The 9,889-nt window shown below is 45.3% G+C and overlaps 2 protein-coding genes across 2 annotated transcripts in view; one reads left to right on the top strand and one right to left on the bottom strand.

Annotated features, from left to right (window-relative positions):
- The window catches only part of T265_15435 (hypothetical protein), a gene marked incomplete at both ends in the record, with an annotated part of 30,172 nt that extends 29,816 nt beyond the window's left edge, over positions 1 to 356 (top strand). The window contains one exon of the mRNA XM_009178087.1: positions 44 to 356. Within this exon, the coding sequence (XP_009176351.1) occupies positions 44 to 354 (311 nt within the window). The remainder of the gene's footprint in view (positions 1 to 43) is intronic.
- The window catches only part of T265_11431 (hypothetical protein), a gene marked incomplete at both ends in the record, with an annotated part of 50,079 nt that overhangs the window by 30,385 nt on the left and 9,805 nt on the right, over positions 1 to 9,889 (bottom strand). The window contains 4 exons of the mRNA XM_009178086.1: positions 1,480 to 1,563; positions 1,594 to 1,650; positions 4,029 to 4,118; positions 4,890 to 5,012. Coding sequence (XP_009176350.1) covers positions 1,480 to 1,563; positions 1,594 to 1,650; positions 4,029 to 4,118; positions 4,890 to 5,012 — 354 coding nt within the window. The remainder of the gene's footprint in view (positions 1 to 1,479; positions 1,564 to 1,593; positions 1,651 to 4,028; positions 4,119 to 4,889; positions 5,013 to 9,889) is intronic.

Genomic DNA, 9,889 nt, shown 5'->3' with positions numbered 1-9,889 from the left:
GAGCACCAATCGATTACTTTGAGTTCCATCGATTCTCAAACAGATGTCACATTGCAACATAGGACAGCACATGCCAGCGATATCTCCTCCATCAAGTATCAATCACAAATCCTTGGCATGGATGGGCTCACTGTATCCATACCGGATTACCACGAATCTATTCATTCCAAACTCGAGCCAGGCCTTCGAGCGAACGGTCTGCCTATGAACTCCACAGTATCCCAACAGGTCATTTTGCTTCCTCTGTCGAAAGAATACGAAATGGAGTCGGTCGCAGACGAGTATCTCGTAAACGGTACAGAAGAAATCTCGCTAAGCGACAGTTCCAAATCTCAATATGCGTGCGTTTTATCGTGAGCCTACTCTGTTTCAAACACCAGTGTGAACCACAAAATGTGGCTGCATCAAACATGTGATATCCCCCTCCGTCCCTTTGTCCATGTTGCTTTTATTATTGGGATAATTTTCCTTTTTCCAAAAAAAGAATAACGATTTCACTTGGTGTCATTCTGAAAGTCTAGTATTTTCATCACATTCACGAAAAGTACGATTCATTCCCCAGGGTTCGTGCTTCTGTCCAGGTGAGATTGTTTGAACTTAAACTGTGAATGACTTCTTGATTTTTGAGACGAGTCTAATAGATGGACACCTGGAACTTAGCTGGATATCCAGATATAACGTGAATAGTAGCAGTAAATCAGGGTGGATCATTATCTTCCACTCAATATTCGAAACTATATTCCCTCTTCAGAGTGATTTAGAAATAACGAAGTTCGGTCTTCTTCGGTAGAGCTGAGTTTGTAAGCTGATTCAAAATAGTCCCTACCCTGTGAGTTCCATGCACATCCAGATAGCATTGTCCCAGATATTGCTGTTACTGCAAAGGTTGCTGGAAAGAGACTAGAATTACCCGTGTCTTTTTTCTTATGTTGCATTACGTGTTGAACTTCAGGCAGATAGATCGTCCTTTATAATTGCGCCGATAGTAGTAAATCCAATGCCTCCTTGTGTTTTCATCGAAGACTTGGGTACGAAATCCTAAACAAAGGAAAAAGCGGTACCCCCAGCCGGTTTACATGAAAATTGGAATTTTCTTATATAAGCAGCTCTGTATTTCCTATGTTGTTCACTTCACAAATTGAAATAATTTTCGTTTCTTCAGTATGCTTTCAAGACGGCTTCCACTATTTCATTGCATCTTTCGTCCAACAGACCGTCGCATGCTGAAATTAATATGTTATGCATCACTTGATGTCTTACAGAACTGCAGGTCAAGTACTTGGCATCCGTATACTTTTTCTCCGTTGACTATGACCTCCAAAACTCCACGTATGTCTGGTATCTCTTCTAACACCACATTATGTCCGTTCTTTTCTAGCTGACCTGAAACGTTGTTTGCTAGGTAACATGGATCAACTTGTACACTTTAATCCTTGTAACCTGTGAGTCCGTGGTGTCACAACCCCAGCTACTTCATACATTCCATATCTGAGGATGACCGTGGCATTTTGGGGCATCTTCGACAAAATCCCAGGGTCTTGTGTACATAGGGCGATCAGCCACCTGCAAAGAGTGAAAATTCCAAAAAGTTACCTCTTCCAAAGACAAATCGCTTAGTCGTGCTACATCTGGCTCGACAACTTGTTGCGTCTGAAAAATTCGAACCCAGTTGCAATAAAACGGTGTATACATAATACGGCGCAACCTAAAGCACCGGTACAACGAATTCGCTAAGAACTCACTCAATGAATTGGAAATGAGATAGGACGGACGACAGTGCGGTACAAGTCGGTTGGCATGTGACTTTAGTCCGATAGGGTGATCACATGCAGTGCCAAGGGAAGGCGAATATATGCAGTTTATGTGAACTTATGTGACCAAGTTGTCCTTGGTCTGGCACACAGCTCGTTCCTGCGTTTGATCTGCTAAGTTATTGATTGCCCCTACATATACTGTTCTATCAATGAGTTGCCTCTAAAATGTGCACCTGACGAACAACACATGGAAAGCAACAAAACACGCTCAAGTCTTGCTGTCTGAGACCGTACGATCAATGGACTGCCGCCGTCGTTTGGACGGTGGTGTTCATCTGCTTCTGTCTAATGGCTACTACGATTTCTCATCACTCTCTTTGGTTTTCCTGATTCAACCCGTTGTTTATTCTACACCATTTGGCGCCCAGTGCAGTGGCTGTTGCTGCCACAGTTTACGGTCCTAAATAGTAATAATAGTGATCGTTCAGCTGTAACACCTTTTCGATGCCCGCCTGCCGTGTTACTCAAAGGAAGCACAAGGACTGAGTTGCTGCCACGTTATCGGAGCTTAGACAGAAGAAGTCGGGATACCAAGGTTGGGATCGAATTACGGACCTTCCGATCAGTATTTTCGCGTCTTGACTGCTATCTCGATCTCCTAAAAATATTTTAATACGAATGCCAGTATTGTTGGCAAGCAGCAATATTGTTGGTTGGCCGCTAATCAACATTTTATTCAGAACTCGTGACAAAGGTTTTTTCGATTGCAATGGGTCTGCTTCTGTCAGAGCACTGAGTTTTGATGCTCTATAGTCTGCGCTTCTTCATTACCCATTTTGCAGGTTATTTTCTGTATGATAGAACAGCTGTTTTCTCTAAATAACGTGAACGTAGAACATGATACCGCTGTTTCGCCCGGTATTCCAGAGCTATTTCACCTTGACTCTTCAGGTGCTAACTACAGATTACCATGCCAAAGGCTTGTTCTATAGTTTACCACGGTAGTGCTGTCAAAACCAAGTCTTTCTGCTTACACAGACCCGACTTCCATTTTTGAGTGTCCATCGCCTCAGAATATCGCAGAACGCTACTGTTCGCTGTGCTAAATGCTACATCAAATGCAGTGACTAAATTTATGTGAAGTTTGCTCCTAATCAGACGATGAGCAACTGACAGCCTGAAGTGTCGGCTGTAGTTTCGTTGGCTTGAATGTTGTGTCGATGCAACTGGTTGGTCCAGCTGCCTTCGTACTATCAGCGGTACGTGCTCCCTTACCCCAGGACGTAGATGCCGTTACGTTCTGTACCCGCAAGTGAATCGGTTGTTGTTGTTGGGATCGGGCGGACAGAGGTAATAGAAACTTGACTTACGACATACTTCAAACGGAACTCGATAGCCTTAGACGTACTTTAGAGTCTAATTACTATATCGGGGTGTATGCAAGCACTCAAGCTGGTAGCATAGACATTGACCCCAAACTTGTCACTCTCACTAAACTACCGTTCAAAAAGGACATACGTCGTCCTATATCTGTATTGTAGAAGACCCCCTAAACAGCCATTTCGGTTTTCGGAAGAATATTCATATACCAATGTTACCAGTAAAAGCTCCGCAATCACCGTCCGCGAAATCGCATCAGAACCCACCGATTTACTGGATAGTCACCTACCTTGGCGGAACGGAACGACATCTACTATTGAGTGTGAAGGGTTTTACCCTGAGAGCACAGATGCAGGTATGATCTGTAGTACGCACCCGATGAGACAAAGAAGAAACTACGAAATATCGCGCAGAACTGCACACTTGTGTGTGGTGAATCATGTCTCAGTTTGTTCAGGTCAGTCAGCCAAGTCATTCTAGCTGCAAAACTCATCTCGAGATGCATCAATTCCAGGTTCTATAGGTTCATTCACCAAACATAAGGAGAATGATGTGAGAGCCGCGCGTTAGAAGCGATGATCCAGGCAGTCCGTTGGTTCGGCTTATCTGACATGATGGAGTGAGAGAGCTGTGGAGCGAGGGCAGTGGCTTTAATTGAGAATCGCTGTACAGTGTGTGGCAGCCATGTCTGCCAGGGTTAATAACCATGGTGTTGTCTCGTCCCCGTCCGGGAACTACCAGTTACAAACGCGACTGAATTGACTGTTAAGGGGTTTCGTACTTTGTTGACAAGTTATGGGCTGATAGACTCTGAGTCGTCTTCATCCGATACATGGATACAAAGACGAAAAACGTGAGCCGATATAGCCTGTTGACAGGGTTGTTAGAAAATACCACATGATCATGAACGGATGAAGAAGCCAGAGCCTGTGTACAGTGTAAGCAGACGCGTTTGTCATCGATTCGTCCTCGCCAGTAGAAATCCTAAGAAAGTGGGAAACTACGAGAAAATGAACGTCCTCCGTCGCCACAATACCTACTAACTGGTGAACCATGAAGAAAGTGTAATCTCTGTTATCTAGCTCACCTCCTTGTACTCCTTGTTCTCAAACGTTAGAAATATCACAGATGGTTCTGTATGACATGAGCAAATTTAACAATAGGATCGATCACATAAGTGCGCAAAGTTTTCTCATCACCAGGCAAAATATCACGTATCAGCGGCTGAAGCTCGTCTGATATTCTGGTGATTTGTGCTGGATAACCCTGAGGGGTTGTTACTGTCTAAAAGACAGATTGAGAAAGGTGAGTTTAGAAGTCTGGATAGCTTGATATTTGATAATGCTGTTGAACTTGGTGGTCTGGTTTCAAAAAGCGTTGCTATGATACGGATGTACTACTTTCCTTTGAACGACTGGAGATCATGGTGGCTCTTCTGTCTGCTCTCGAACATTGAGAGGTGGTGATATCTTCAGGTGCGTTCAAGTGCTACCCTGTTAATTTGTCCGAGATATCAGTCATTAAGCATCCCTGTTCGTATCTCCGTGATAACTCAGTTCGAAACTGCCAGTTTCTGCCGTGTCTTCTAACGGATGACAACCTGTTTTGGTAGACATCAGACAGCAGAAAAGCCTCCATCGGTGGTAGTGGTGATCTACTTGCCTCCGTCTGGTATGAAACCAGTTGCTTTTGACTATTGGGACACTGAGTGGACAGATTTAACGAATTTGTCTATAATCGAATCATGATACCCACTGTCACATACCACTGATGTGCAGTGGGTACTGTCGTATCCAATGGGGCCATGGCGGGGGGAGGTGAACCGTTCTCTGATATACGAAGTGCAGGGCGCAACCCGCGTAACTTGCGGGATGTGACCTGCTGGTCTAATAAGTAATAGTAACCTTTCCTGAAGGCCATCTGGTCTAAGTGCGCATTACTGATCCATAAGACCTGACCACTGCTTCACAGGCACCGACGGTAAAACAAAGTCTTCAAACCTCTTCTACGGCCACGTCTCTGATCCAGAAATTAATGCAGAGCGATCCGCCCACCACAGCCTGTTTTCAAAATCCTGTAAGTGATTTCGTCTTTCGGCAGTCCAGCTGTTCAGATAGCTAAACTTATCTACTAGATTGATCGATCACCTTCAAGCATGGGACGCTTTGTGATCCCACTCAGTCCTACAGTAGCACATTGCTAGTGTAAAGCGCATACCGAACTGTGCGGCCGAATTATTTTGGTTGTTCAGAATGGCTTGCATTTGTAAGAGGTCTGGTCCATGAAGAGTGATCGGCGTACTCGATGTCTGTGATCGAACGCCCTGCCATTATGTTGATCCTGAAGTTAGAGGCAAGCATGGTAGTCTCAAGCAGTGTGCCGCTTGAAAAGTTAAAGAGGAAGGGCGACAGAGGACACCCTTGCCTGAAGCTGTTGGCTTGTGATAGAGCATATTTGTTTTTTTTTCGGCCGCTTTAGACAATTCGTCTGTCACGGTCAACCTTTGGGTGATCGGAGTGAATAGTTTTTAGGGCCAAACTTTTCTAACCCACCCTTCTTCGCCGGTGACAAACATCGACATGGCCTGAATTGGAGGAAGCATCCTGCTACCTTCGTACTCTCTTTATACAGGATAATATGACCGCCTTCAGATCACTTCATTACAATTTTGCGCAGTATGGCGAATCACTGATCTTCGTTTAATCTCTCCTAGCACTCCCGGACCCTGAAGAACTGAACTCCATCCGGTTCATCCCGCGGGATCGTCACCGCCGAACCAGCGCAACAAGGTTACAACTCTAGGTCATGACTCTTACCACACTGTATTGGCCATCAGAGTCCACAAGCAAGGACAAGCTATCAGTTGAGCCTTCAGTTGGAAATTTGAACTGAACCTGTAGGTGTTATCCTGCGTTTGTATTCATCGTTAAGTGACACTTAATCAAAAAGCATGTGAGATGTGAAGCGTTTAGGATTCGGCCCAGTGCAAGCTAACCAATTTAGGATGGACGCATTTCTTAAACATAGTTTGGGGGACGTAACTAAGGAGACCGATAGTTGGTTCCAATAACTCACCACCAGACGGGTATCAAAGAATCGTGGCGCCCGACTGGTGAACCCTCGTTGTGAGCGTTTGACAGAGCGATATCCATAGGTGTTATTGGAGTAACCAAAAAAAAGATTCTGTTTGTTGGCTTCAGATTGTGTACCGACGGATATTCCCTAGCGGTTCTTACTTGTGGAACATGAGATGTGAGAGCGGCATGACGTGTTCAACGGGAGGATGAGTTTTATCGTCTGACAATTGATATTCTGTAGTAGTATTTCGTTTTAATTAAACCAAGGGAGACAATGAGGACTGTTGTGTCCGGAGTAGTGATGAAAAGAGGAGAAAAGGGTCGGGAAATTTGTCCCATTTAGATAGATTGACACCCTGTTGGTTGAAGGAAAATGAAGAGACCAAGAGAAGACCATATAGTAGTGTGGCTGTTTATGTACTTTCGGCAACCATTGAGCTATAGTGAAGGTACCCGTGCGACACTCGAAGTCCGTCATCCAAAGTTGGTCCAACACAGTCTCTTAGTCCGCCAGGTTGGGGTTAAAACATACGTGGCGACTTGTCCCTTAAAATTAATGTGCTGGCAATTCCCACCAAAACCGCCGCTCTGCAGTGAGGCTTTTGAGCATGAGGCTTTGGTTGAAAACCCTAGGTATCCTCCTGTCTAGGTTCAGACACACTCCTTATAGCCTCGTCTTCTCGGATTCGTGACCCCATTCATGTACATAGATCTATGTACATAGACTATTTACGGTCAACCGGCGCTGGTAGCCCCGCGCATCCCGAAGTCAGTCTTTAAGTTTCTATGCCGGGTTTACATGGCTGCTTTCGACGTTGCTGCTCTAAAAAAAGAGGAGAACAGGCACCCCTCGCGTGCAAACTAGATTCGTTTGACATTGATGTGTGCTGTGTATCAGGAACAAGATTCACCATCATATGTGTTGACACTTATTCCTCATTGCTGTACAACCACAAAGTTTATTCACTTACATTTAAGGTCTTGAAAAGAGAAATGTGCTAATGGGGAAGGAACCAGGTTCTACCGTAGAGCAAGTCCTCTGATCTGGCTGGACCCTCAAGTGCTCAATCAGACAGTCCGGAAAAAAGTGACGGCACGAAATTCACTGCCTTCCAGTAACCACCATTTTTCGCGATACCTCCGCGAAGCTCACCAGGGGGGCACGGGAACCACATCCTAGAAGCCGAACCGCACCAAAAACACCGGAGCTATTCGGAATCTCTTTTACACCCTCCTATCAAGTCACGCTGTCCAACTCGCAGTTTTCACAGCCGTTTAGCGAACTGCCTCATCAGTCTCCACTTGCTTCCGCTTGCGAACCTCTGGCGGTGTAGAGGTCAGTGCATCAGACTACGCATGGTCGGCATCGTTTTAAGTCATGGCGTCCGCAGCGTGCATCAATAGTCTCTGCCTCACCGCCTACGATTCTCGGAACTCATTCGGATTCGCGTCTATTTTCACTTTTTAGGGCCGCGCAAACTGCGGACAACCTCCGTAGTAACTGATGAACTCTCGGTTCCCAGCGTTAAACAAAGTCATCAGAACCGTGTTCTGGACTCTTGAATGCTCTACCGTTCAATGTTAATTCTCACTAGAGCGAAATTGCTACATCTTTTCCCAACGCCTGGAATTCCCTCCATGGCCTGACAACACAAGCCCAATCCAATCATCGGATGTTAGACAAAAAAAAAAGACTGAAATTCGGAGAAATGTTCCCACATGTGTGGAACGTTGTTCATAGGTCTTAGCGTGGACACCGAGTCTGGCGGACGCGGAAGGTAGAGAGAATTGAGGAATGCTGGAAACACCTGAAGATTATTCCACTTGACCCGTGAGGCTGCTCATACATAATCAACTGTGATCGAAATCGTCAGGAGCCAAACTGAACCGACCATCTTTATCAAAGAGGGGCACGCTGATAACTGGTTCCAGAAATCCTCATGATCTGTCGCCAACGATCTCTTGATCAGAATGATCACCCATCTGCATTATTAGGGAATGGGAACAAGTCATTCAGCGCTCGTCTAAAATACTCCCCCCTGCTTCAGGAAGGAGTTTTCCCCTTCCAGCTTGGGGATAATCGATGGTAATGCTGTTTTCAAAAGTGGAACCTTAGCGGGGCTGAAACAGCCTGGCACCAGTCGTTACGAGAATTTTGGCGTCATCAATCGCCTTATGGTAACCGTAGAGCATTGATTCGAGGGAAGCGAATAACCTTAATAAAAAAGAGCTCGAAGTACCTTAGTGTTTAAAGTACTGACTCACGGGAACCAAGCGAAATTTCGACCTTGTGGATGTTGCGTTGGCCACATCTTCACAATGTCATATGCTAGAGCAACGACATACGTACAAGAGACCACATATTTGATATTCCTGAATTTTCACGGCCTATCCGACTTTGCCGATCTGTAATATTTGTACGACTTCGTTCCTGCCTTAAAATTAGAATAAAAGACCGGTGGTTTTGGATGGATTACCTCGTCCTCTCTCATGGACTTTGCGCCCACAGATCGTAAGGACATGCAGTCGCTAAACAAGCTTCTTGCAGTCCAGTTTCTGAGGTTGTGGAGGGTTTGCTTATCCTGGAAGTTGTACAGAGGTTGATGCACCAATCTAAGGCTGAGGTCGCGTTTAGTGAGTTGAGATGCCTATGGCGGCAAGGCGGTATAACTCCGATTCTCTACAGAAGTCTGCATCAAGCTGGGGTACGGACTATTTTGTTGTATGATTGAGAGAATTGGCTTCCGCGAGCAGTGGGCATGGGAAGTCTTAGGATCCTCCATGACTTTTACTTCGTACTGTAGCTCGTATGGGATTGTTCCAATCAATCCGCAACAATATGAGTGTTCGTTCGTTCAACGTATTTTAATCGAAGAATGTGTCCAACATCAAATGCTGTGGTTTTTTGTCATGCCTTGAACATGTGGAACCACCGTCGGACGAAAAGATGCTAGCAGGATTCGGTCCGCGTGATCCCCCTGTATATAGTTAGTGGCGATCATCATTCTCAGCTGTAATAATGCGTACTTGTCGTACAGTGGTTGTAGCTGCCACAGTTTCGTTCACCGATGACTTGGGGAGGTGGGGTAGGTAGCTGCGCATTGGAGGCGGGAGCTGATAAATTAGTGCGTGATACAGCACTGTAGGTGAACTGTTAATTGGGAGAATTGGGAAGGGAGCTTTGCATTGAAGGCAATAGCTTGGATGTGCAGCACTTGTAAACTGCTCTTTTTCATGCTCAGTATCATCTTCTTTTTTCCCATCATTACCAGTCACATCGCTGTACAAAAGTTTGTTTTGCTGAAATACAACCGCTACCGCCGCGCGTTGGCTCCAACGTGACTTTGAGACTTCTGCTGAGTGACTGTTGTTGTGACCGCCGGTTAGCTATATCTGACCGCTGCCAATACTAAACGTGAACAAACATTTCAGCTACAAACGCTGGACTAATATATTCGCGCTTGTGGAATACTATTTCGATCACCGGAGATCTGGGATACCAGGAAGATAGAACTATTCTCTGTGTGGTGGTTCAACGGAATACGGAACTACGGAATCTCCTATTTTGAACTGTGAGTCAAGATTTACTTGTATTTTTCTCTTTGTGACTCTGTATCTGGCTTACACCAGTAATTTGTTCAGTTCACTAGAGACTCCATAGGGCCGTTAACCACTACA

The sequence above is a fragment of the Opisthorchis viverrini genome, assembly GCF_000715545.1.
Source record: "Opisthorchis viverrini unplaced genomic scaffold scaffold475, whole genome shotgun sequence".
Taxonomy (NCBI): domain Eukaryota; kingdom Metazoa; phylum Platyhelminthes; class Trematoda; order Opisthorchiida; family Opisthorchiidae; genus Opisthorchis; species Opisthorchis viverrini.
The sequence above is the reverse complement of the archived record's forward strand: the minus strand, read 5'-3'. Positions and strand labels throughout refer to the sequence as shown.